General features: G+C 36.6%; 1 protein-coding gene and 1 long non-coding RNA gene across 4 annotated transcripts in view; one reads left to right on the top strand and one right to left on the bottom strand.

Annotated features, from left to right (window-relative positions):
• glra4a (glycine receptor, alpha 4a) overlaps window positions 1-27856 on the top strand; it is an 82853-nt gene that overhangs the window by 48381 nt on the left and 6616 nt on the right. For 2 of the 3 annotated variants that reach the window (XM_047352675.1, XM_047352676.1), the window contains exons 2-8: window positions 4540-4670; window positions 8223-8290; window positions 10291-10514; window positions 16836-16918; window positions 23351-23488; window positions 24800-25014; window positions 25893-26042. In XM_047352675.1, coding sequence (XP_047208631.1) covers window positions 4540-4670; window positions 8223-8290; window positions 10291-10514; window positions 16836-16918; window positions 23351-23488; window positions 24800-25014; window positions 25893-26042 — 1009 coding nt within the window. Of the gene's footprint in view, window positions 1-4539; window positions 4671-8222; window positions 8291-10290; window positions 10515-16835; window positions 16919-23350; window positions 23489-24799; window positions 25015-25892; window positions 26043-27856 lie in introns of those variants that run through there. The other variant, XM_047352677.1, reaches the window with a different exon arrangement.
• LOC124859830 lies at window positions 219-10293 on the bottom strand. The gene is made up of 4 exons (XR_007036202.1): window positions 10191-10293; window positions 4509-4717; window positions 348-632; window positions 219-279 (listed from the first exon to the last, which is right to left on the bottom strand). It is a non-coding gene; the product is annotated as an uncharacterized LOC124859830 (long non-coding RNA).

Raw genomic sequence — 27856 nt, 5'->3', positions numbered from 1 at the left:
AGCTGCACAGTCTTAATACATGAGGCCCCAGGAGAGTATATTATCAATGAAACACTGCCAATGAGAGTTTCCACATCACTCCATCCCCCTGTCCACCTTTGTTTGTACTCAAGCATGTGTCAGAGAAAGAAAAGCAGAAAAGAAGTGCCAGCATTTATCATAGTGTTAGTCACCGATTTGACCCACATGCAGCAACACTCAGAAACAGAGAGCAGTTTCGTCAGGTTTATTTAGAATCAAGAGCGGAACAGGCAAAACACAGGATCCACAGCCGGCCAACTGTACGGGAGAAGAAGGGTGAGTACACTGGCTGAACAGGACTGTAACCTGATGATCGGTAAGCTTACTTTGTCAGGGGTGAGATGGAGGTTGGCAGGATGAGTGTGGTAGATGGCAGTTTCCTTTCTTTCCTTTAACTCTCAGGTGATGACTCAGTTTAAGCGTTCCCACGTAGGAGGGTGGACAGGCAGGTGACAACAGAAGTAAGGTTCTCCAAAAAAACTTCACCCAAGCCAGGGTCAGAAACTGAGAAGGCAGGGAGACTCATGGTGAGAGATGAGGAACGAAACCTTGAAGCTCGTTCAGAAAACAGATCACAGGACAAGGAGCCTTAAAAACCCATCAGGGAAGGTCTGGGGAAAAAGACAAGAGAAAATTCCGATTAGGTTCAGCAAAATGAATGCACAAGCACTGCACATCATGGTCAGTACCACAGAAATGTAGCAACAGGCTGACATCTCCCTCCTGGTCTCAGCTCCTTAAGAAGGCCAGTGATTAGGTCCTGATCAGCAGCACCTGCCAGGAAATGCTCTAGAGCAGAGGGTGGAAAGAAACACACATACACTGCGCACCAACACAGAGACCTGACAAATTTCCTAACTTTTAGATGTTCAATAATCTGCAGTGAGCGAGATTATGCAATAGTGAAGAACTTTTTGGACAGTTCCCAGTCTTCCTGGCAATGGACATCCAGCAAATTCCCTGCAAGTTCAGACTGTACAATGGAGAAACTGCAAAACATAAAAATAACTGTCTCAGGCTCTACCAATTTCAGTTAGCATGTTCAATGTTCTTGACACTACAATTAGTACAATTAGAAAACAAATGTCTTGTTGAGGGGGAAGAAATTCTTCCCTAAAAACATCATGGCAGAGCAACGTAGGTATGTAAAGTTACATCTAAATGAACCACAAGACTTTGAGAAAATGGCCTTTGGAGAGACCAAAACAGAGCTGTGTGGCTATGTAGCCTAGCACCATGTTTACTGAAAATCCAACTGCATATCAGCACATTATTTAAAATGTTAAGCACGGTGGTGGAGGGATGATGAGTTGGGCTAATTTTGCAGCTATGGGATGTGGGCACCTTGAAACTATTGAATTGATTGTTATCTTCTCTGTTTACCGAAAACATTTAAAGACCAGAACATTTTATTATTACATGTAAAAGCCTAAAAAATGAAAGATTTCATTTTCTTTACCATTACTGTAATTAAATTTAGTTGTTAAAGTTTTCTGTGCAAAGATCCTGAATTTTCTTCCTCTCTCTTGGTATGCATGATGAATACTTACAATAAGGACAATAAAGACGGGTGAAAAGAGACTGGAAAGTGTTTTTGTAACTAACTGAAATACTTGAATACATTGCTGGATAAAAGTTGGGTAATGGAAAGCCAAATGACTCTGGTTAACAGAACACTTCATTTACAAAAGGTAGTTACTAGCCGTCAAATGTGATAAATTGCCTCCTTGTGCCAGGAGGTAAGTAAAATAATGAGCCAGGACCAGCATTAGGTCCCCATATGTACAAAACATAACATTAAGTCTACAAACTGAGCAACAGAGTAGATTAAAGTAACACAGAGAACACTGGGGATACAATAGGAGCAATAGACTAAACCATATTGACAAAATCTTTATGTATTTGTAACATTCACATCAGGTCTCACTCAACCTTGTCCAACAGCATCTAGAAATTTCATTTGAAACCTTTATTCATGGAGAAAGACATGCAATCAAAACTCAACGGCTCTCAGCAGTCTAAGTATTATTTTAGTTGTAGAGCAAGAGAGTAAACCTGAATAAAAATGAGTGATTTGTTCTGTCCATGTCCCTGCTTGCAAAATACCATTTGGTCCTGTGTTAAAGATGATAGTGTATCCAGAATTCACGCCCTCAATGAGTTTGTGCTTGAATGACCTGTGTGCAAATCTAACATGAACATTTTGGAAAAGGTAGGCTGTATCGTAAAGAGAACTAGATGACGGCTGGCTGAATGAAATCTTATAGCTGCACAATCAACAAGGATTTTGTTCCTGGCCCCAGCAAATCTGTTGGTGCAATAATAATTTACAGAAGTAAGAAAACCATTTAAAAATTTTCACTTTTTGTTACAATATCAGCATAAACTTTGGTGAATTATTACATTTTATGTAATAGATCAAAAAGTAGCAATGACCGGCATTCAAAAATAGTCACTAAGATCTGAAAAATGCTGTGTGGTTAGTTACATTTATGGAGAAGTTGTAGAAAAAATATTCCAAGCTTTGAACATCCCAGAAAGCATTGCTCAAACCACTGAAAATAGAAAGAGTATGAAATAACTGCAAAACTACCAAGACATGGCCGTCCACCTAAACTGACAGGCAGGGCAGGGAAAGCATTTATCAAAGTAGCAAAAAAGAGGCCCATGGTAACTCTAAAGGAGCTGCAGAGAACCACAGCTCAATTGGGAGAATCTAAACAAATTTGGCTTTTATCAAAGAGCTACAAAAAAAAGCCATAAGAAGTCTGCATTGCAATTTGCAACAAGCCACATAGAGGAAGCATCAAATATGGAAGAAGGTAATCTTATCAGATGAGTCCAAAATTTAACTTTTAAATCTATAAGTAAAACGCTATGAGTGGCAGACAACAACACTGCACATCACCCTAAACATACCGTCCCCAATGTAAAACATGGTGGTGGCAGCATCATGCTCTGTGGCAAAATTTGAAACTTGCTGTTCACAGACACTTTCAAAACACAAGCAAGAGTTTCAGCCTCTAGATGTGCAAAGCTGGTAGACACCATACCATACCAAAAAGATTCTGTAGGAACACCTGTCAATAAAAATGTTAAAAAGAAAACATTTTTCTTTTACGTTATGATTAAACACTACTATTTGTTGTTGTGCAACATAAAATCCCAATTAAATAAATTAAAGTTTGTGGTTTTGATGTAAGGTAAGGTAAGGTAAGTTTATTTATATAGCGCTTTTCAGTAACGAGACACTCAAAGCGCTGTACATACAATTACAATACAATCACAAAGAACACAGAAAAACAAATCAAATGCTAAGAAATCTAAAAATCTATGAATCCTTCTGAGATGTGGCAAAATGTGAAGCATTTTCAGGGATATGAATGGTTTTGCAAGGTCCTGTACTTAGTCTATAAAAAAAAAAAAAAGAAAATCCTGTCTGTAATTAAAAAATATCATATGAAACTTTTTTTTTGTATTTCTGAAAACATCTCTAGTCTTCTGGACATTCAGCTTGTATATTTATGCCAATTTAAAGAAAATAGGGGGTAACGAGCTGTTTTGGAACTTGTTCTTTGACTCTGGTAATTGCAATGTTTTTGTTCAAGAACTTTGTTAATATACAGATTAGTGCATGTTTATTTCAAGCTCAAATACTGACGACTCTACTTGCAAAATGGGGGAATTGCCATGTTTATTTTTTTATTTTTTTGTATAGTGACAGTAAGTCCTGACAAATTTTGTGTGAGGTGACATAAACAAGCGTGTTAGTAATGTCAAATAAGTGAGACACGTCCTGAATTTGAATTTCTATTTGTAGCCTAAACTGTTACAAAGCACAACGATATTATGATGCCAATCTAGCTCTTCTGAGTCTTTAAATATCATCCACAAAGACCTCCAACCTGTAGCCTCTAACTGTGTAGTTTATGTGACTGTAGATAGAGCTAAGAGGCCCTAAGATTGATGGATCAGAGACTGGCTCTACACACATCCACAGCAACACGGTACATCAGCAAAGGAGCCTTGGGATTGAACCTGCCAGAGCTATAGATTATGACAGATTGTGGACTATTTACAGTTGTATCAAAATCATGGGGTGCAATATGCTGTGCCATAGCAGGGGGCAAACTGAAATCTAATCCATTATGATCCAGGATTCCGTTCTTTATCTTTTCCCTTAAACATTTTTTCCTCCTTCTTCCTTCCTCTTCTCCTTTTGACTCCTGTCTGTTGGTAATTCCTGTCAGTGGTTGTCTAAGCCTCCCTGGAGCTCCAGTCAACTCGTTCCTCTCCCCCCGTGTGACGTTCATAGCATTACAATTGAGCCATCATTCTGTCAGATTTACCCCTGCTAAGGCAGCAGCAGTGGGAATAATAGGAAAGGGACAAGTTTACCCCAGCTTCTGTGTTCCTTCTCAGTACTCAGAACCTATCTCAAAAAATGGAACTACACACTCCTCCTGTACAATTGTCAAATCACTCACTCTTTGGTTTTCATCTTGTTGTTTCTTTCAGATTGAGCTCCTGTAAGGAGGAGATAAAGCCCACCAGAGGGGCCGGACCACAGCTTTCACCTTCCGACTTCCTGGACAAGCTCATGGGGAAAACGTCAGGATACGATGCACGCATCAGACCCAACTTCAAAGGTGCAGTGTATGCCAGAGCGGACCATCACAGCAGCGATCACTAAAATCTAAAATAAGACAGACACACGAAAACAAGATAAACACCTGTGGATCTCTGCAGTGAAAGCAAAGTTGACCTTTCTTGTCTTTATATTCTGTATTCAGACATGACACAGTATACCGTTTACCAGATTACATTTATTTGCCAGAAACCGCTTTAGTGGCATTGTCACGATGTGGTTTTGGATCGGACCAAAGTGCAGACAAGAGCTCGGCAGGATCATCTTTGTAATTCAAAGATTTATTTTACAAGGTCAAAAACGTAGCAAAATCACTGCAGGTTTCCCAAGGCAAGGCGTGGCAAAAAAACAAAGCATAATCATGGATGAGAACGAGGTGTGACGAACACAAGGAACCAGCAACGAACAAAGACACAAAACCAACTTATATACTGTGAGATAACAAAGGCAGATAATCAATGGAACAGGGAACAGGTGGGACAAGGAGGCAGGGAAGCAGAAAGAACAGGTGAAACAAATACAAAGGCTGAGGATGGACAAAGTAACTAATAAACAATAAACAGAAACACAGACCAAGCAAACCTATAGACAAAGATAAATAATCAAATGGGGAATAAGAAAACTAGAATAATCATGACTAAAGTAAACAGAGAAACTAGAGGGAACATAGGAACAACAATAACAACTTGAGAACAAACAAAGAACCCATAAAGAAAACCTGAATACAAAAGTAAACAAACCTAACCACACTGACTGAATTAACTGGAAAGGAAACAGAAAATAAACTAGTAAACAAGAAGAGTGCAAAGGAACAAATAATAAAACACAATTAACCACAAAGATATTAAAGAGAAATAAAACTAGAGAATCCAGGGAAGACCAAGAACTATAATAATTACAATAATAATAATAATAATAATAATAAACCATACCAAGTAATAAGAAAACAACCATAAAAGAACTTAAGTAGTAAACACTAGGAGGTGGAAGAGGGAGAAAAGAAAAACATAATACAAAAATCAAAATAGAAAAATCTAAGCAAAAGGTAAACAAACACCAAAGCCAGTCCAAAAATGTGACTCCGTGACAGACATTGACTTTAGAAAGGTGGAACAGCTTGCACATACAGTGAGTACCAAACAGATTTGGTTTAATGACAGCACTTTTAAAGCAGGAGTTTTTATTCTCAGCCCTGCTTGTTTTTGTGTTGCCCAAAGTTTAACTCAAAAACATTAATGCCAAAATGGATGCATTTTTAAACAGTTGCTTATAAATACAAACAGGGATGGTGAATCTTTTTATTTTCTGTCAACATTGATCACAGATATCTAGACTATGATGATGCAGTTTCGTAGCCACTTTCTTACAATTTGTAACAATGAGCAATGCTCAGAGCTAATTGGCATTGATCAAGTTCATCTACATGCTACAACTCTGCTGCAATAAAACTGAGGCCAGCAAAACCACTTTAATGTTTTGCTTTTTATGTCATATTTCAAAGATGTTTTTACCCTCCGACCCTGACTGAATCCAGTACATTGACTTAACCCGGGTTTCACAAACTTGGCTGTTATTTTACTGCAGCAATAACCTACGCAATGAATGCAACAGTAGTAACCAGTAGTAACCAGCGACTGCAATCCTCCGTTATCAACAAGTCTGCTTGGGGAGTTCAAGAGTGAAGAAAAATGGTCTTAGTGACCCGACGCCCAAATACTACAGCATATTTCCACACGCCACACTCATTGGTGTGACTGGTAAAGATGTGTACAAAGCCTTTAAATAAATTCTGCTTTTATTGTTGTCTCATAATCGCACACTGACATTTTTAGAGAAAAATTCAAATAATAATTTCCAATAATTTCAAGACTCAAGTTTAAACAATATTTTTACAATTTAATAGTATTTCAGAGTCAATGATACCATCCATACTAATACCCCTGTAGCACTGTTGTATATCGGTCTTATGTTTGATTTAATGCCACAGCAAAATTACGCTCCCACATCACCTTTCTAACCTTTCTATTTTATTAACTCTGTAGCATACATAATTTATTCACCACTTATACCAGCCTTCCCTAGATTTATTTTGGACTGCCTAAACAATTCAGCCCTACACATCATGTATACCACGCATGTGCAGCAGAAACAATAAAACTGTGATTCAGATGTTGCACCAATAATCCAGTAGAACATGTCCACCAACAAGCTTATATTAAGAAAAAAAATGTTTTTAACATAAGCACCAACCTCACGATTTTGTGCCCTACCTTCACAAACATAAATATAAGGAGTTGTTTTAAACTTGAACTTTACTGGAACCAAGCACTTTGGTCAGTTTAGACTAAAGCACCTCAATCATGGTGGAGGATCTATGGTACTGTGGGCCTATTGTTCTGGCAAAGGCCTAGGGAACCTTGTTAATGTGAATGGTACCACAAATTCTTTAAAAAAAACAAGAAGTTTAAAAAAAAAACAACTGATGGCCTGTGATAATAATCAAAAAATGGATTGAGTTTTATTCATCTTTATCTTGGGTGCCAATAAACGTGGCTGGCGCTGCATCAGGGAAGTTCTTTTGCATATTGTTGAAAGTTTGAAAAATATACAATCAGTCAGACTAGTGGATGGAAAGAGTCATTGGTCTACTTCCCAAATTCTTACTATAAATTCATAGCACAAGTAACTGTTGGTGCATTACCCTTGTGTCAGAGCTCTGGTATAGTGAATTCTGCAGATATTTCTGCTCTCTTAGAATCTATCTACATCTGGAAAGTATCTGTATATGATTTAAATGAAGTAAAAAATTATATGTTATACTTTTTTCACACAGTCAAATTTATTTGCTCACTTTGATATACTCAAAAAGAAGCACTTTACTTCGGTCCTTGTTGATGGATCATGTTGATCATTGTTGATCATTGGGTTGTATTAGGAAGCTGAACTACAAATGTTTTCACACTAACAATAATCTGAAAATTATTTTATTAGAAGACCATTCTTATTTCAAGCATCAAAGTATGAAACTGGTTATTTGATATTCACTAAACTCCAAGCATAGAACATGTGGTTTGTGGATGCATTTGCAGGCTGGAAAAAGAGGGAATTTTAAGTTTTGATGGATTTCAAAAACAGGAAAAAAAGATATTTTCATTAACTTTCCTGCCAATGACCAGTCACAGCCGGTCAAGCAAAGTTGAGCAATTTCAGTTATCAGCCGACTGATTTGTGCATCATTTGTTTAACCATTTTAACATTTTAATTAATTCAACTTTCTACTTGTTATTTCACTTGAAGTTAGTTGCCAGACATAACGAAAGTTTCAGTTTTCTTTAAATCAGAGCTGGAGCAGCAACTACTTGATTTCCTGTAACATTCCCAGCTACAATCAATGCACAAAGATGAAAAGTAATGAAGAAACTGCTGACATTTTTCAGAAGCCTCAGGAGATGTACAGTATAATAGGTAGTTCTAATGTGGGCACCAGTTTAATCTCATAAATCCTGACTTAAGGGAGCAATGTGTGCATTCAGTCTGTTGTTTCTTCCCCCAGGCCAACCTGTGAATGTCACCTGCAATATTTTCATCAACAGCTTTGGGTCGATTACAGAAACTACAATGGTAAGTTGACAATTAATACTTTTTAAGCATGAAACATTTTTGAAATACATTCAAATATTTTAGGTTTCCTTATGATCTCCCTGGTTAATACAAAACAACCCTCAACCAGTCCTGTTCTCCTCCACCATCTTCTTTATTAATCCTCTTACTGCTGAAACCTCTCATTTCTGTTTCCTGGAGCACAGCAGCACAACCTTCAGAGACCAACGGGTCACTGACATGCTGATAATGAACTGTCCACTCAGCAATTAAAATGAAAAATTGAAAAACTGAGAAGAAAGAGAGAGTGAAGAGGTCTGCACTGATAGTGTTATTGCTGCTGGGTCAGCGCAATACAGCCATGAACTGTTAAAGGGGATCTGAGGGAGCTCCAGAGGAGTAATCCTCAGGCTCGGTTACAACCAAGACGACAGCGCTCATGATTACATTGTGTGTGCTACTGAACAAAAATGACCTCCAGAAAGCTTAAAGAACTAATAATCACGACCAGTTTGAACTATTACAAGAAAGCATAAGTATAAAAAACTGAGAATAAATCAAAACTTTTGCACAGTTCTTTACATTTAAATTTTCTAATGTAACTATTCAGGGATGTTTTCTGGTGGCAGGATTGTTCAGTGTTAAGTACATCGGCTTGACCTGTAATCCATCCATCCATCCTTCCATCCATCCATCCATCCATCCATCCATTCATCCATCCATCCATCCATTCATCCATCCATCCATTCATCCATCCTTCCATCCATCCATCCATTCATCCATCCATCCATTCATCCATCCATCCATCCATCCATCCATCCTTCCATCCATCCATCCATCCATTCATCCATCCATTCATCCATTCATCCATCCATCCATCCTTCCATCCATCCATCCATTCATCCATCCATCCATCCATTCATCCATCCATCCATCCATCCATCCATTCATCCATCCATTCATCCATTCATCCATCCATCCATCCATCCATTCATCCATCCATCCATTCATCCATCCATCCATCCATCCATTCATCCATCCATTCATCCATTCATCCATCCATCCATCCATCCTTCCATCCATCCATCCATTCATCCATCCATCCATCCATTCATCCATCCATCCATTCATCCATCCATCCATCCATTCATCCATCCATTCATCCATCCATTCATCCATCCATCCATCCATTCATCCATCCATTCATCCATCCATCCATCCATTCATCCATCCATCCATCAAACCTACATGTAGTGAAACCTGTAATAATTAATACCCCTGGCAGATTGAGAGTTACAGTTATTTTTTTTAACTGAGGAGTTTATTTTTGATTGGAAAAGAGATGGACATCTCTCAAAAGATAATAAACAAAATACCTATTTTAATTTACATTTTATTAAAAAATGCCATTTGTAAAATTATTTATACCCTTCTGAATAATCAATGGAAAAACAGTTATTGCAAATCATAACAATCAACCCTTTCTTGTAATTGCCCAGTGGCCACTCCAAAACATTACTCAATTCTACCTAATGTCATGCTGTTCTGCCACATTTTCACAACAGTGCTGCTTAATTGATGACATTCCTGAATTGTAGTTTTGTATCCAGAGTGCTGGGCCTTTTGTAGTTTGACCCCCGACGCTCATGATGTCAGACGGACTCAGACAACACTTTTAAAACAACCTTTGACACAAGTGATCTTTACAACGGCTGGAAACAGTTGCAATTCATTTATCGTGTTCAGCGTTTGTCCCTGATTTATAACCCGTATTATTTGTAAACTTATTTTAAATAGTTTTTAAAGGTTTTCTTGATAATGTCAGACATATTTTACACCTTTTTTTTTTTTACTTTATCGATACTTATTAACCCCAATGTGTTTATTTAAAGGGAAAGAGTATCTATTTTATCATCCTTACGTCTTTCAGATCTCTTCAAGCCACAACTGCAGAAAAATGTATCTCTTCATGTTCTCATCAACCTCTACTTGTCATATATTTCCCATAAATTCTTCCACAGGACTACAGGCTCAACGTGTTTCTACGGCAACAGTGGAATGACCCTCGGTTGGCGTACAGTGAATACCCGGACAACTCTCTGGATCTGGATCCTTCCATGCTGGACTCGATCTGGAAACCTGATTTATTCTTTGCAAACGAGAAAGGAGCCAATTTCCACGAGGTCACCACCGATAATAAGCTGCTGCGGATTTTCAATAATGGCAGCGTTCTTTACAGCATCAGGTGAGTGAAGTCAAAGCTTTGCTGATGGCTACTCAGAGACCAAATTAACTTCAAGTTGTACAATTATGTGTTACATTGTTTAGGCCTTTTTGAGTTTGTTATTCCAATGAACATTAGTTTGCCACATTAGCGGTATAATTTCCTTCACAGAAATCTACCAAGTGACCAAAATCAACTCTGAAATGATTGCAGTCCCACTCAGTGTCGTGTGAAAAATAGCTCAAATCAAAAATGCCACTCAGTGCGGTCCAAAAGAGGCAGACAGGAAACAAATCCCATCATGCTGAACATCTTGACTTCTGTGGATTGCCAAATGTCTGAAGACATGCACCCTCTGCATCTGTCCACTCACCAAAAGAGATGGAGAAAGCATGGTGAAAAAGATTTAATGAAAATGCCAAACAGAAAGCCTGTGACAGGCTTTGATGGATATTTTTAAATGAGAGGAAATCCTACAGATTTAAGTGTAGCGCCATAGAAGAGGATCTGATTTATTGTCATGACATGGGTGTCACAGTTTAATATTTTTTATCTATTTTGTGTATCCATTTATTTCTGTTTAATGTTGAGAGGCAGATGGATATTGTCCTAGTTCTTACTGGGCAAAAAGCAGCACACACTTTGGACAAGTCAGCAGTGTGTCACATTTTAGGTTTAGAAAAATGTAACTTCTTTATTTTCAAAATGTGAAGATTATTGGCAGAGAAATGCTTCGAACTTAAGCATTCTATGATGTCTGTTTTTATAAAGGTGAAACACCGTTTTAATTATATATAAGAAATGTTATTGTTGTTTTAATTTTGCCAAGTGCATGTGAACATTTGAAGTCAAGTCAAGTTTATTTATATAGTGCTTTTCAGCAACAAGGTACTCAAAGCGCTGTACATGAGGAAAAACATTACAATGATACAAAAAATCAAACACAGAAAAGCAAATCAAATTACACTAATAATCCTTGGGAGTTTACTGGTAAGAGCTGGTTCTAATCCAATCGTTCTAATAAAGGTAATTAGTTCATTAAGTCCTCTGTGGTAAGGAATTTATCCGGTGCTAGAAGAAAAATTATAATATTAATCCTTGAGGTCGCTGGTATGAGGCAGTTGTGGTCCCATCATTCAAATAAGCTGGGTCACTGGTATAAAACAGTTTTAGTCCAAACTTTTTAAATACTAATAATGTTTGGCTATCACTGGTATGATATAGTTGTAATACAATCCTTTTAAGAAATCTAAAATTCTCTGGTCATTGGTGTAAAAAACACCAATTTTCAAATACTAATAATATTTGGCTTTCGCTGGTAATCCTTCTGAGAAATCTGAAAATCTATGAAAAGTAATGAAATTACACATTTAGGTAGATGAGAAAAGAGACCACATTAGGTAAGTAGAGGGGAAAAAAATCATATTTCACACTTTATCCTTAGCAGGATACAGTTTGAGATTGCAAAAAAACCTCAGCACAAAGAAGCAACATATATACGAAACAACATCATGCAGGGGAGCCAGTGAAGGCGGTGTAAGTGGGTGCATATGTTTATCTTGAGCATGTGTGTGTGTGCAAAGTAAGTCTGTGAAGCACCGTCACAGAGGCCATTGTCCTTGATGATACGATGGAAGGTTCATCAACCGGCCACAAAGTTCTGAGCAGGTCCACAGATGTCCTCAGGGAAGGGAGGGGGCAGAGGGAGCAGAGCATCATGTTTACATAACTTCCAGGAGAAGTTGAAGATAGCCAGCCATCAAGGCCGTGCAGGGGAGCCATATTCAGAAAACAACAATTATTTGGGTTAGGTTGACTCTTCATTTTCCGTCAGCCTTGGGAGTCTCGCTGGTGCTTCTCAAAGGCGAATCCAAACAGCCAAATTCCAGGTCCTTTCCGCCATATCTGAGCGAACAACTTTCTCCAAGATTTATCCGATTTCACCCCTGAGTCCAGGAACCGCAACCTGCCTGCGATCCTGTGTAAGGATCACATCCAGTCTGCGATTCAGCTCACGTAACATCTCAGTCTGAGTGCTGATCACCCTGAAGATCCCATCATACATGCCAGGCAGCCTTACAATTGCCAGAACAGCTGCTGACGTTTTTCAAATTTCTCGAAATGCCAGGTAACCGCCAAGTCCAAAAAGCAGAAATCCTGATATCAAACATCCAATTATATACATATCTTCTACATCCTCGACTGACATTATCGACAAACACACAATCCTCCACTTCTGCCAGGAGTCCATTGTGTATCCAGAGAAAAAACGTCTTGTCTGGATAAGGGGGTTCCCCTTCACCCTGTCTTCTCGTCAAGAAAATTTGATCAATTGCATTGAGAGACCAGATGACCAAATCCATAACTCAGAATTTTGGAAGATATGCAAAAAGAGGCTCCAAAAAAAAGACAAGACACAGAGCTGAAGCAGGGCAGATAAGGGAGGGTGAGGGAGACAGAGAAAAAGTGTCCTCCTCCACCGAGAGCAGAAAGAAAAAAGAAAAGAAAAGAAAAGCATTTCTTTTAATTTGTTGATTTAAAAGATGATAATAATGATGATGGGTGGCACTTGAAAGATGAGAGGATCTCTTCTAAGTAAAAAGTAAAAGGAAATTAAAGTAAATCAGTTTCAGGTTTTTGCATTCCTTAGAGATGAAAACAAAAGCAAGAAACAATTTTTAGTTCCATACCTGGAATAAAACCAATGAGAAAACTCAAATGTTGTCCATTTTTTAAATGCTTTAATCATTTCCAACACATAATAATATGTAGTATGCAACTATTTTGGGAAGGAGAGACTTTGTGTCTAGTTTTCAATAGACCTGATTTCAATCTATAGAAGGTTCAGATCAAGTAAAACAGTCTGGTCTAAAACTGGTGGAAGCTTAGACTTAAAATTAAAAAATTCTTAAGGTCCAGAAAAAGTCTGTACAAACTGAATCAGAATCAGAATCAGAATCAGAAAAGCTTTATTGCCAAGTATGTTTTTGGACATACAAGGAATTTGTTTTGGCGTAGTCGGTGCAATACAATACAAATTAAACAGTATAAACATATCTACAATATAATATAAATATATGTGCACAGTTTTAAGTGAGTGAGAGTAAGTATAGAGCAGTATAAGATGCAAGAGCAATACAACAGGACAGCTTCAGTGGATTTAGTATTCTAAACTAATTTCATCTATTTTTATTACTATACTGTGGACATAATATCAATGTGTGGAAAATAATCAGCATTATTTATTTGTAGGTGGATCACTGAGAAGTAGTAAAATTGGCAATGTTTTCAGATATATATTGTACACTTTACCATTGGGAGGAAACATGCATTTTAAGTGTTGTGCAATGACAGCAAGACACCTTCTGAAGTCGATGTTAACTTTCATTCAAAATAAAACAGTTTTTATATGAATTAACACAGATAGTCCTGCTCTATAAAACTTTGACTTTTAAACTAAGTGGCTACCAAGTTTAACCTAGATGTTAATGAACCATTTAGACAGTGTTTAGATGTATTTCTTAACTAAGAAAAATGCTCACTGGGTTGTGGATGTTCATTCTTCACATAAGCTAACTCAAAGTTCATCTCAAACAGATTGCAACAAAATTTCAGACTCAAACAATTTTTTGTATTTCTGAACCTAATAGATTAAAACTTTATCAAGATTTATGTTATCATCTAGCGGAATCTACTTTATTCACATCGCCTTGCTTGTCTTCTATTTCTGTGTTCATATATGGTTATTTTATATTACCTAATGTGCAATAAAGCTTTTGCTCTTATTTATTTTAATCATATTATTTTAGAGCACACTCAGTTGAGAGTTGCTAAGCATGCTGCTATATAAATATGCTATAAAATGCTGTAATTATGCGTGTGACAGCCTCTGTATTTGTAAATACCGGAAATCATTTTCACTTTAGCACAATCACCTCCACTATTTATTGTACATACATTATTTTACTTTACTTTACTTTGCTTTGCTTTGCTTTGCTTTGCTTTGCTTTGCTTTGCTTTGCTTTGCTTTGCTTTGCTTTGCTTTGCTTTGCTTTGCTTTGCTTTGCTTTGCTTTGCTTTGCTTTGCTTTACTTTACTTTACTTTACTTTACTTTATTTTATTCAATTATTACTACTTGTTATTACATATTTACCTTATTCTCCTTTGGTTGCACATTCTCCTAACTATCTGCACTCTACTTGTGTGTTACTAAGAGTTGCTGTAACAAGTTAATTTCACCATTCTGGGATCAATAAAGTCTATCTTATCTTATCTTATCTTATCTTATTTTATTTTATCTTATCTTATCTTATCTTATCTTATCTTATCTTAAAACTATTCATTAATAATTACAAAATTCAAAGCTAAGTACTTTGTAAAGTATGAGAACAGCTCTTCCTGTAGGTTTTATCCAAACAATTCACTGGAGCCACAAAGAAATCAGGTTAGAAGCCAAATTACTAACAAGTCATATCAAAACAGAGAGAAGCAACACTAATGTTAGCATAGCACCCCAGCAGAGCAAGATGCACATTTACTACAAGCTATTTGCTATTGTATGTGAAGAATAACATAGTCCTTTAGAAATAAATTATAAAGTTATGTGTGTTTTAGGTTTTGAAGCTAAAAGCAGCTTTCTGAAACCCAGTTAACCCTCTGTTGAAGCTGAGAAGACTGTCATTAAATCCCAGGGGTGGGAAAATATACACTGCTGTCAAAAAAATTACAAAAAACATGTTGAATACCATTACTAATGTATAAATAAGTTAGAATATAATATAGCTGCAGATAATGTAATAATGGTGAAATGTGGTGGAATTTTTAAGTTCGTAGCTAATGTCTCTAATTCACAGAAATAATGTTTCTTTACTTTAAATAAAGCATGTTTAATTTTATTACAAATAAATGGTTTGTAAATCAACATTGTGAAGATCACATTTGGCAAAAAGTTTAATGGAATTTGGAAAAAGACAATAAAACAAGTTTAGTAGGACCTTGGGTTTAGACAGCTCACTAAAGGTAGACAGTGCCATTTTCACTCTGGGTTACGGTATATTATTGCTGTCTAATTTAGTTTTTTCTTGTCTGTAAAGAAAGAAACTTTATTTCTAGAGGCATCAAAAGTAATTAGGCTGATCAAGTTGTTAAAGTTTCATTGAGAGCTTATGTTTTAGTGTCAAAAATTAGAGCGACGTAGGACAAAAGTGTTTTGCTTGTGAGTTGGAAGCAAATTTATTAAAAGGAATTTCATTATGACTATTCTTTTCCAGACCTTTGAACATGTCTAGAAATGCAGTTTGATAACCGCTTCTCTATTTGAGTTATTAAGTTAAAAATGGTTATGCTTCCATGCATCATATTCAGAAAGAAAAGAAGATAGAAGTCACACATGTGTGTGTAACAGACTGATAAAGTGATGATGTCCTCGAGGGGAAATTTGCTTGACCTCTTCTCCATGAAGTATATAGATCTTTCTCTAAATGTCTTTCAGTTTACAGCAGCTGTTCATTCCTGAATAGGACGTTGTTTAATGTCAACAGAATTAGCCGTTCTCAGTTTAAATATCCCAGGTTAAAAAGTAGTGTAGCTTTAGGAATAACACTCATAAATGGGACCATTTGAAAAGACGAAACATTAGTTGTTAGCCCCACTCAGGTCAACAATATTTCCAATCCGCTGAGCTAATGTTCTGTCACGTACCTTATTTGCTTCCTAGCTGCATTTGGTAATTATGAATCAAATCAACCCGAAATACATGACACTATTTAAGCAGTGTGAGAAAAATCAATCAGTGGGGTATTTGTAGTTTGTTCTTCATCTGTAGGAAATTATATTGTATCATCATAACACATTATCAGATGCGTGTGAGTGTGTTTATTGCTGAAGGCTCTTGTCTTGCCTCTGGGCAATGCAATACAGCGGATAATTACACAGCTTTCGTTCAGACAGACTCTTAAATAGCTTTCTCTGTCTTTCCTCTCTGAGAATCCGTGAAACCATAGAGCTTCAACGGCACAACAGATGAAGTTAGGATGCCCAGACCAATTACTTTTCATTTACTGTGGTGCAATGAGTGATCAAATGGTAACTCGAAATGTTTTCTAATCTTCTGTCAATGAGGAATGTTTACCTTTTGTCCCCTTTTTTTATTAGGATTTTATAGACATTTGCATTTTGTAAAGTGGTAAACAAAACAAATGTGTGCCCATAGAATTGACTGTTCTTTCTTTCTATAACCCTACCATGTTTCCCTATGTCTGGAATCATTTCCCTGAACTCTTTAAGGCCTTCTGACATTCCCTATGGCTCCTATTCTTTCTTCCAATCTGTTTCTGTCTCAGGTTGACTCTAACCCTGTCCTGCCCTATGGACTTGAAGAATTTCCCAATGGACATTCAGACCTGCACCATGCAGCTTGAAAGCTGTGAGTTTTCATTTCTTCCTCTTACTCTGTTCTCTTAAATCTATTTTTTTAATCTCTTTGATGTTTCAGCCTTTGCCTGGTTTATATGGCATTATTACAAGGAATACTAACCTTTAAATGTGTTCAAGTGTAGTTTGTTTCATTTAACAGCATTGCAAATTTTATTGTTAAAATAAAAGCTCATGGTATTATTTATAAATATTCCTGGATATAGGTGGTCTGTGTGAAGTGTTTCATTTAGGTAACAAGAGACTCATACACACAAAAGTATGGAATTGGATTTCAGTATTCCAGGTCTGGATAAGTATGGAAAAAGAGAATAAGAGTATGGGAAAATATTTGTATTTCTAGACTTTAATATCTGTCCTAGTCTCTACATGTCCTCCCTCCCTCCACTATATCCTACTTTGTTTTTTTCTTTCTCTCACTTTTTCCTCCCTTGCGTCCTTCCTCCCTCCCTACCTTTCTTGGATGCTTCCTTCCTTCCTACCTTCCGTCTTTCCTTCCTTCCTTCACTCCAGAATAAAGACAGTTTTTAATAAAAATGCTACTCTAGTACTGAGTAACTCAGTCAGAAGAAACATGTTTCCAAATCCAATTTTTTCACAGCATTTCTGAAGCCAACACTTACAGGAGGTAATGTAAATATGTTAGACACATTGACAATGTATAGCATTATATTTACTGACCTCCCGATGGTACAGCAGGGTCAGCAGATAGAACATTGAAGCTTGTGTGCAAGAAAGAAGTCTAAATTTAACATAAATTAAAAGTGTGTCTGGTGCATTTTTGGTTAAAACATGCTTGCTCTTCATTCAGTGAAGTAACTGATGGTGGGTAGAGTAGTCAGAAATTGTGCTCAAGTAATAGTAATACTCAAGCAGAAAACGTATAGCGCAAGTAAAACTGCTTCTAGGTGTAGATTGTTTTTAAGTTACTCAAGTAGATGTAAATAGTTATTAACCCCTCTGGAGTAAAAATATGACAGGACACACCAGCCAATTTCTCTTAGCCATTCTTCAAAATGGGAAATATGGGAAAACACACCATTCAAATAAGGCAGATATATGTTGATAACTCAGGAAATGGCTTCAGGAAAATAGCTACTTTATTAAACTATACTAATTAAAAGTTTAAAACCACTGGAACTGTGACAAACATGGCTTGACAAGGGTGTGTGGATGATTAATGGTGTTTTCATGTTTTATATACCATTTTTCACTGTTAGAATGCTGAAATGTGGAATAACATATACATTCAAAACCTTTTAAAAGGTTACTGCACTGAAAAAAACAAAATAAATGATATCCTCTCCTTTCAATCTCTATTTACTTTTAGTAGAGATATGATCTGCCCTTATGAAACCAATTTCCAGGATATAAATAATAAAATTTTAATTCAGTGTCCCTTTTATTATATGTGACTCACCGCAATGCCTAGAGGTGATCTAGTTCTTTATCACAGGGAATTTAAGCTTAGCAAAGGGTGAAAGGGACAAAGAACCTGTGTCATAAAGTAATCTCCACAGAAGGATGTTCCACAAATAAATAAGGAAAGCTGGTGTTGTTTCTTAAATCTTTATCTGATCCAATAACAGTTTTTATGGGTGTTTGTGGAACTAATCTCCACAGTTTCCAATAAGCCACATGATTTATTTCTGCAAATTAACACAAGGACAAACATGTGGAAACATCTTAACAAAACACACAAATTAGATGAAAACTTTAAGCCACCTAACTGTCACCGTAAACAGCCTTGTAGGGCCACTGACTTAGTCAAAGCAAATTCTCAATCAAGATCCTGGTATGTCGAACCTGAAATGAATGTGACCTCAGTGTCCAACCTGTTCATCTGAATACCTGGCCTGACAAGTGAACATTGTTAACAAGTAAACTGATCACACGTTTAGAGATTAAAAGAGGAGGAATAAATGTGGTAGCATAAGGCATAAAAGTTAATATGACTGAAGTGAACGATAACCAGTAACCAGTAGGCTTTTCCTGCGTTGTACAAAGAACCAGTAAGTTTCTTTATGGGGGCCAAACTTCGAATAAGCAATCTGTTTCTGTTTCTGATCTAAAATTGGGACTTTTCTTCTACCCCTCAACTTTTGCTAAAGCACCAAATGCCATCCTATGAATGACCCCAGGCCATTAAACGGCAATGAATCGGGCCTCAAGTAGAGCGCTCTCTTCTTCTGCTGGTCCCTACTATTGATCTAAAGCCCATTTCAATCCTTCCTCAACTCCTCTTCGTACTGGTTGGGGTGTTGTTTTGTGCAGTTGGGGATGCTAAGAGGAATGGCTTTCTAGCTCTGGAAAACTGAGATATTTTAGGGGCTCTTAAAAATCAAGAGGTAGGAGCAGCTCATGCAAATTTATTCACATATAAAAATTATTTGGACTAACACATTTTTCATGGGACATTTACCATTATAATGTTTAATTTGAAGTGTTCTGAAGTTTTCTGTCAATAATCTTATATAGCGCCGTAGTTGTAACTTTGCTAACCATAAGACATTTGTATACTACAGCATCCTTTAATTGTAAAAAGAAATTGGCTTAATTAAAGTCTGCTATATTAGAACATAGTATATTGGCAAAACATGATCAAATGCATTAAATGCATTTTTAAAGTAGATTTGCTTGTCTATAGCTGCATTTATATTATATTATATTTTTGTTTTTTAACCTCAATGATAACTCCTGTTTCTTCCCAACTATTCTTACTTTTCTTGCTGAACAGATGCCGTAGGCACATTTTTAGTAGTAACAATAAAAGCCGTAATAATATCCTCTCAACATTAGGCTTCAGCCAAGGTGATTGCACCCTTAGGTGGTATACAAGCACTTGTCAACACAAGGCCAAGTATCCTCACTGGGCCTTTAATCAGAAATGATTACCTCTCCTCTAATGGCAGTGGAAAGTGATACAGTAACTCAATCCACACACACACACACACACCTCTTAGGTCCACAACGCCCTCCTTTGTTTAAACACTTGGAGGACAAAACATTTCATATTTTATTTTTATTTTGTTAGATTGTGGTGATCTTAAGCTACATTAAGTTATCGTAATGTTCAAATAAAATAAATCAGTTTCAAGAGTAAACTCTTCCTCTCAAGGTAGCTATCTCTAATACACACAAAAAAATCACAAGATCTCGATATATGTTTTAGTATTTAGATCTTATTTAAAATTTACTTAAAGTACAAATGTAAAATTCGTAAAGTAGCTTGGAATCATTAATATCGAGAATCAAGGAACAAAATAAATATATGCAGCTAAAACAAAACAAGCACTAATTCTAATCTACATCGTATAATCTACAAAGTATTTACTAAACTATGTAGAGTAGTAGAAGTCCAACAATTACCAGGAACTTATCCGTGTCTCAGAAGCCAAAAGAAAATGGATTTTATGGCTTAATTTTAAAGCTTTACTAAAATTCAAAACGGGTAAGAAATGGGACTCTCCTTCAACAAGCTCATTGATCAATAATTTTCCTTCATTATATGTACATAAACGTATGTCACTAAGTATACCCAAATATTAATCTTGAAATTTGAATCATGTGTTGTGTAAGTAGATAGTAATCCTGCGGCAGATCGTTACCTACTGCCGTTTTTTAATCTTGTATTTTTCTTCTTTTAAACTGCTGACAATACCATATAATGTAAAATAATCATTAATCAGATGTTGGAAAGTCAAGTTCAAGTACTCTTGGAAAAAGGGACCAAAGCTCTCAGACTTAGGCAATTTCCTGACCATTTTACAGCCATAATAACAAAGTACATCGGAATCGCCATTTTTAGCCTCAGTAGGTAAAGGGTTAAGTCTTCAGTCTGGCCTTTCATGCCAATGGTTGACAAAGATGTATAAAAAGCTCCAAGCATGGGATTTGTTTTGCTCTGACACATCAAAGCTCCATATCTGCAGTTTATAAGAGGTTATCCGCCTTGAGTCATTAGCATGTACTAGCCTCAAATCTACTTTGTAACTTCAACAACTGATGAAAAGAATAGAAGTGAGAAAGACTGGGAGGGTGACTGAAGCGTTTCACTCAATGAATGACTATTAAACATAAGAAAGTAGATGACATGCAACGAACGGTCATTACCCGACCTCGTTTCACTATTCCAGACGTTCTGGCTCATTAATTTCTTTTCGTCTGCTACGTGAGTTGGTCATGTTTGGAAAACCTTATAGTTATAAATGGCAAAGGCAAAGCAGACCATTTCAATGTTTTAGGAAAACATTGGTATTCTCCTCGGTTGTTGTGGGAGGATGTGTGAATAACATCTTGTCTCAAAAAACGGAATAAGTGTGTTTTTATGGAAGTGTTTCTCAGATGTGTGGTACAGCACTGGGTGTAGCATCTTGAATAATTGATGTGTTTGCAGCCCAGGCTCCCAGTAGACGTCAGTATTGTTCAGATGTCTGCGTTGCTTCATGCTGATACAACAAAAATTACACAGTTATGAAAATATGTACAACCTTAAATAATCTTCATATCAACATATACTGTATAGGCATATGTTTCATGACTTGTAAATAAAATGCAGTTTTTTGTTTATTGTTCAGCCAGTATTCTTTGCAGTAACCTCAAAACAAATCTGTTTGTGGTTTAAACACGTGTAAGGTGAAATATCAGGTGAAAACTGTAGCAAAGCTACAGTATATAGTTTGAAGTATTCATATTTTCTTTAAGATTTCTTAGTCTGTTTACGCTTAAACAATATTTAAACTAGTAAGAAACTTCTCTAATTTTAAATATTCAAACTGAATCTTATTTTGTGATTCATAAAATGTATTGTTGGAACTAAAATGGTGCCTTCCAAATGAATGGGGATGACCTAATAAGCGTTAATTTGTATGTTATGGTACATACATTATTATTCTTTTTTGTTGTTTGAACTGTATAAACCTACAGTTGAGCCTAACAGTATTTATACCTCTGACAGATTGGAGTTTTAAGTAATCATTTAATTTTCTCAACATGTTTCTTCAACCTGGAAGCAATAATGTTTTGGAGTGACCAAGTCATGAATCTGATAGAAAATCTGTGGAGGGAACTAAAGATTAGGGTGATGGCAAGGAGGCTTTCCAGCCTCAAAGACTTTGAGCTTATCAACAAAGATCAAAATACCAATGGAAACATGCAAAAAGCTGTTGAGCAATTATAAGAAATGTTTGATTGCTCTAGATTTTTCCACTGATTGTTGAGCAGGATATAAATAATTGTACATCTAAATTTAAATAATTAACTATAAATGCATCCTCAATAAACTAAAAGAAAGAAAGGAGGGCAAAGGTTAACAAGCATTTTTTTTTTTTGTCTAGGCAGAAGATGGATTAAGCCCTGAAAAACAGCTTCTCTCTGGAGGATATTTACTATGAAGAAAAAAGTAAAAGTAATAGTAAAAGTGTAACTGGTTGGTGTTTCATCAGTAGTACTCAAAATCTGACTTTCTTTCTCTCCGAGTCGAATTTTTAAGGGTAGGAATTTATCCCAAACTTCATGTTAGGGATGTAAGACTCATGCAATGGGAACTTTTGAATAGAGTTTTATGGAGCGAGAATGCTAAGTTTTGCAATTGATTGTTATAGTTAACTTAACAGAAAACATCAGCAGTAGGATGTAATGGCCCTTTTAAATAGCAGAAACGCTGAAAGGTAAACATTTGAGGAAAAAGTATCAGGCCTATGGCTACTTGTAATGTTTTAGGTCCACTTGTTCTCTTAGATGTCCGTTTCTCTATGAATCAGTGCAGTTGTTCTTAGAGATCACTTTTAACCTATAATGTGACCCTATTGTCCACAATGACAATAAACTGTAAGTTAGAAGCAAGATCTGGGAATTATATCTAACCCTATTATAACAGTGTTCCAGTTGCAAACTGGAAAACCTGATGGATTAGCTCATTACTGTGCTCAGTAGCATAGCTAACAAATATTAGCGATAGAGTGTTCTCTACATTTTATACATTTAAACTATGTAGCAACAGAGGTTGGGCACATTTTCTACAGCTAGTTAAAGAGAATACAAACTGTCGGAGGTGCAGATAAATTGCTAGTTATCACAGCTATCTCTTCCTTTAACACGACTGTCAGCTGTATCAGACTGGTGAGAAACGTCTGGTTTTCAAAGTCAGAATTTTAATTTCAGGGCGTTTTCTGTTGATTTTTCAGACCTTGGAAAATTGAAGGATTATGGAAAATCATTTTGAATTTCACAGAGCAAAAGAGCATTCTTTCCTTTGTGTTCCTTCATTATCTACTGAGTTGTATCTGGTTAAGATAACCACATACCAATTTCATATAGAGAGTATTAGGATGAGGTACAGGAAGTCTGGCACATTTTCACAACACTTCTCTCTGGTCTGACTATCATCTCTGTCCACTTTATGTCCTTTGTTCTCCTTTCACAGTCGGCTACACCATGAATGACCTGATCTTTAAGTGGCTGTCTGACAACCCTGTTCAAGTAGCTGATGATCTCACACTCCCACAGTTTGTGCTGAAAGAAGAAAAGGACTTGGGTTACTGCACTAAGCACTACAACACAGGTGCATCATGAATTCCAGTTAGAGTACTGAAAGAAGCAATGACCCAATCAAAGCCAGTACAAAGTATGCACCTTATCCAATATCTTCTGACCTGATATGGCTACGTTACCTTTACGAGTTTATTTGTTTTCTAAAATGTAAATCAGATAAAATTATTCAGTTAAGTATTCATACTCATTGAAGCTTTTTACCTTCTTTTACATCCAAAACCCCTATGTATTTTGTTGGTATTTTATGTGAAACCAACACAAAGTAGTGCATAAATGTAAAGTTACAGCAAAATGATACATGGCTTCCGAAGTTTTTACAATCAAAAGTCTGAAAAGTGTACCGTGCATATCTGTTCAACCCCTTCAATCTGATACCACGAAATTAAATCCAGTGCAACCATTTGCCTTTAGAATGCACCTAATAATTAAAGTTTGCCTGTGTGTAGTTTATCATCAGTGTAAATATAGCTGTTCTCTGAAGGCCTTAAACATTTGTTGGAGAACATACATGAACCGAAAACATCATGAAGACCAAGGAACTTTGGAGGAGCAGCAGAGATCCACCGCTCAGGTGCAATTATTAGTGATGCACTCAACAAATCTGGCTTTAAGGAAGAGTGGCAAGAAAAAACTATTGTTAAAGAATATTCATAAGAGATCCGCTTTAAAGTTTGCTCCAGGTAAAACGTGGAAGAATGTGGCCTACATGCAGAGATGTTTGGTAGAAAGCTAGCACTGCACATCACCATGGTGAAACATAGTAGTGACAGCGTCATCCTGTGGGGATACCTTTCTTTAGCAGGACAGGGAAGCTAAATAAAGGGACAATCCTAGAAGGTTCAGATTCCAGTTTGACAATCCTAAAGAGAAACAGATGAAAGGAAAATTTCATCTGAAAGTTTTTGTGTTAGAATGTCCTAGTCAAAGTTCAGTCCAATATGTAATTGAGAATCTGTGAAAAAAGTTGGTAAATGCTGTTTACAAACTCTTTTATCTAATCTGACTGAGCTTTACCTATTTTTCAAAGTGGGATTGGCAAAAGGTTAAGTCTGTAGATGTGCAACGTTGGTAGAGCGTACACCAGAAGGCTTTCAGCTCTAATTTCACCAAAAGGTGGTTCTACAAAGTAGTGATCCACAAATGCAGACCACACTATTTAGATTATTTGTACAACATTTTGAAGACTGTGTATAATTTTCCTCCCACTTCACAATTATGCACTACCTTGTGCTGCTCAATCATATAAAATTCCAATTAAATACTTCAAATATATGGTTGAACACAAACATTGAGTTAATTATCTTATGTACTGTTTCTGCAGGTAAATTCACCTGCATCGAGGTGAAGTTCCACCTGGAACGGCAGATGGGTTACTACTTGATCCAGATGTACATCCCTTCACTCCTCATCGTTATCCTGTCCTGGGTGTCCTTTTGGATAAATATGGATGCTGCACCGGCCAGAGTTGGTCTGGGTATTACCACTGTGCTGACGATGACTACGCAGAGCTCTGGTTCAAGAGCTTCTCTGCCAAAGGTAAATCTTATTTATATTGGCTTATGGTTATATGTGCAAGTTAGTCAGGGATAGCAAGACAAACGAAGTTGAAATCACAGTAATGCATATAAAAGTAGCATACTTCTGTTGTAGTTTGAGATGTTATCCACAGAATTCAGGGAAACATTTTGGAGCCAAGCTGAAGCAAGGAGAAATAGCAGCACATAACACCTGACAACATAAAGGTCGGTGAATATGTTAAAGATATTTAGTGAGCTAGAATTTCACCTCAGTTTCTGACATTTTGTTTTGACACCACCTTTAAAAAATTATTCATACTTTTGAAACATTACCTTTTAGTCTTGTTATATCCTGATGAGAACAAAAACAACTCAGAGGGATGAGGACAGATGTTTAATCTCAGCTATATTCATGTGAAGGAGAATGTTGGTTGTGGAAATCGTCCAGAGAAAGGTTTAATTTGGGGTTACTTACTTGGACGTATTCAGTCATTATTTTGCATGATTCAGATCCTGCTAAGAGATGATGGTGGATAATCATAATAGAAACAGAAAATCACCTTTCTCTGTTTTAGTTCTTGCCTTTTTAACAGCCAGTAAATTGTTGCCTTATTAAGTGAACCCTCCATGCAATGCTTGAGTATTACTGATGTGCTGTGGCATGTCTTCTTTTATGAATGACACAGATGGGGCACTCCCAGAGTCTTGTCCGTGATCTGTCTGATCGCTACGTATCAGCTGGCCACAACTCACTGACTCATTTCAATTCTAGGTCATTCCACACTTGAGTCGGTGCAAGCCAGTGCTAAAAAACGTGTGGACTGTGAACAACTTGCAAATTTTCCTTTTGACGTACTGATTGGCTTTTGATATCTCTGGGGTGTTTTCTGTTGTTAGGTGTCCTATGTGAAGGCCATCGACATATGGATGGCAGTGTGCCTTCTGTTTGTGTTTGCTGCTTTACTGGAATATGCAGCAGTCAACTTTGTCTCGAGGCAACATAAGGATTTCATCAGGCTGAGGAAAAAGCAGCGGCAGCAGAGAATAGTAAGTGTAAATTGTGCAGAAACACAGATTGCTGAAGGATGTCTCCAGGAAGTCAAACATTCAAACTATCACACGCTGCAGCTGATTCCTAAAAGTAGGCACAAGGTAAAGCACACACATACACAAGCACTAGTCAGCTCCTATAATGTTGACTTCTGCCTCTTGTTATTGTGGCATGCTGTATATTCCAGACCTGACAACATCAACACGCTACAGCTGGCTGTCACATTACATGAGGAAAATCTGCTCATCTCAGTGCAGCTCATTTCCATGGTGGGCACTGACCTGTAAGGCGCTTTGAGAACCTTTATTTCTGTCATGCCATTTTATACAGAGAAAAAACCTTTCCATGGTTTTTGAGAAACTGGGATCCAGTATCCCTGCTACACAGCAGCATACATTTCAAATATCTTCTCAGATGGATAAAGTTACTTGCTGGAACATCTCCTTAAACCTCTAAGTAATGTTTTAGATAGGGATGCATCGATCAGAATTTTGGGGTCCATTTCACACCTCTGGTTTTTGAAAAGCTGTGACCTGCCAATGTCAATTTTGACCGTTCACATTTTTCTTTAAAACCTATAATATAAAGAGAGTGTTCTTTATTTAAATTATAACAAAACGATTATGGAGTTAACATTTTAAGCTGTCTTTCCTGTCGTATATTACCTAGTAACATATTTATTTCATTTTCAAATCTGCAATGTTACATGACAGCCCTGTGTGATTTTTTTGAAATTTGTTTGTCTGATATTTAGTGTAGAGCTTGAAATAATATGATGAATTCTGCTGTCAACCACACACATCTGACCTCAGTTGATAACTGAATGAATTGATGTATGAGGTAACTACCAAACACTTAGGAACACAAACCTAATTTCTTTTCTTTCAACAATTGTTATTGTTGTTGTCACCAGGTAAAGTTATGGATGGACAGCAGAGAATGTTTATAGTAACAATGAAATTTATTAAAATGGTTAAAAAAACATTCTTCACCAATAAATTAACCCTAACATATTTTAAAACCAGACTAAATAAAATATAACTTCCTGCACTCACCTTCACCTAGCTGGCTGGCTGTGTTGGTGAAACGCCAAGTAAGGGCCGTGAGTTTGCAGTTGTAGATGTTAAGTTGCTTGTTATATTTCTCCATTAAAGCCTTATTTATTTTTGATCATGGCATGACTACTTACACAACAATACGCCTACCAAACTGGATCCATTTCCCTCCACAACAGTTTGAAGAAAGTTGAAAAACATTTATTTTTTCAATAGACACGGCATCTTGACAATCCCATTAAATATCGTAGAGAGTGGGCAGTCTCCCAGATGTGTTCTCTATAAATATAAAGGAGTTTACTGGGCAGTCTGCCATCCTCCATCAATACAGGGGAGAGAAAGTAATGGTCTTTCAGGGAAAAGGATGTCCCATGTCCACATCAGTAGCACAATTACTCCCCCAGAGATCAGTCTGAGAGGTATTGACACATGACCCAATTAGTTATACTGGAGGAAAGTTGTGAATTAATTAAAGAAACACAGGGTTAATTAACACTTTTGTCTTGCTTGTTCTTTAGTCAGAAAAAAAAATCAAAGATTCTATTTTTACTTTCATTTCATCTTTAATAAAACAGTTTACATTTACTGCTTGAAGATTATTTATTTCTCCTTACAGACCTTGTTCTTAGCCTCAGATTATAAGATGAATAATTTAATCTTTTAGATTTGCTGTTCTGATCAGAAATTTGCAAATATTCTCCCAAACCACAAGCCACCTAAACTAAATAATTACATTAAAACTCAATTCAAAGCAG

The sequence above is a fragment of the Girardinichthys multiradiatus genome, chromosome 23 (assembly GCF_021462225.1).
Source record: "Girardinichthys multiradiatus isolate DD_20200921_A chromosome 23, DD_fGirMul_XY1, whole genome shotgun sequence".
In the NCBI taxonomy this organism is placed as follows: Eukaryota; Metazoa; Chordata; class Actinopteri; order Cyprinodontiformes; family Goodeidae; genus Girardinichthys; species Girardinichthys multiradiatus.
Note: the sequence above shows the minus strand (reverse complement) of the source record. Positions and strands in the feature narration are given on the sequence as shown.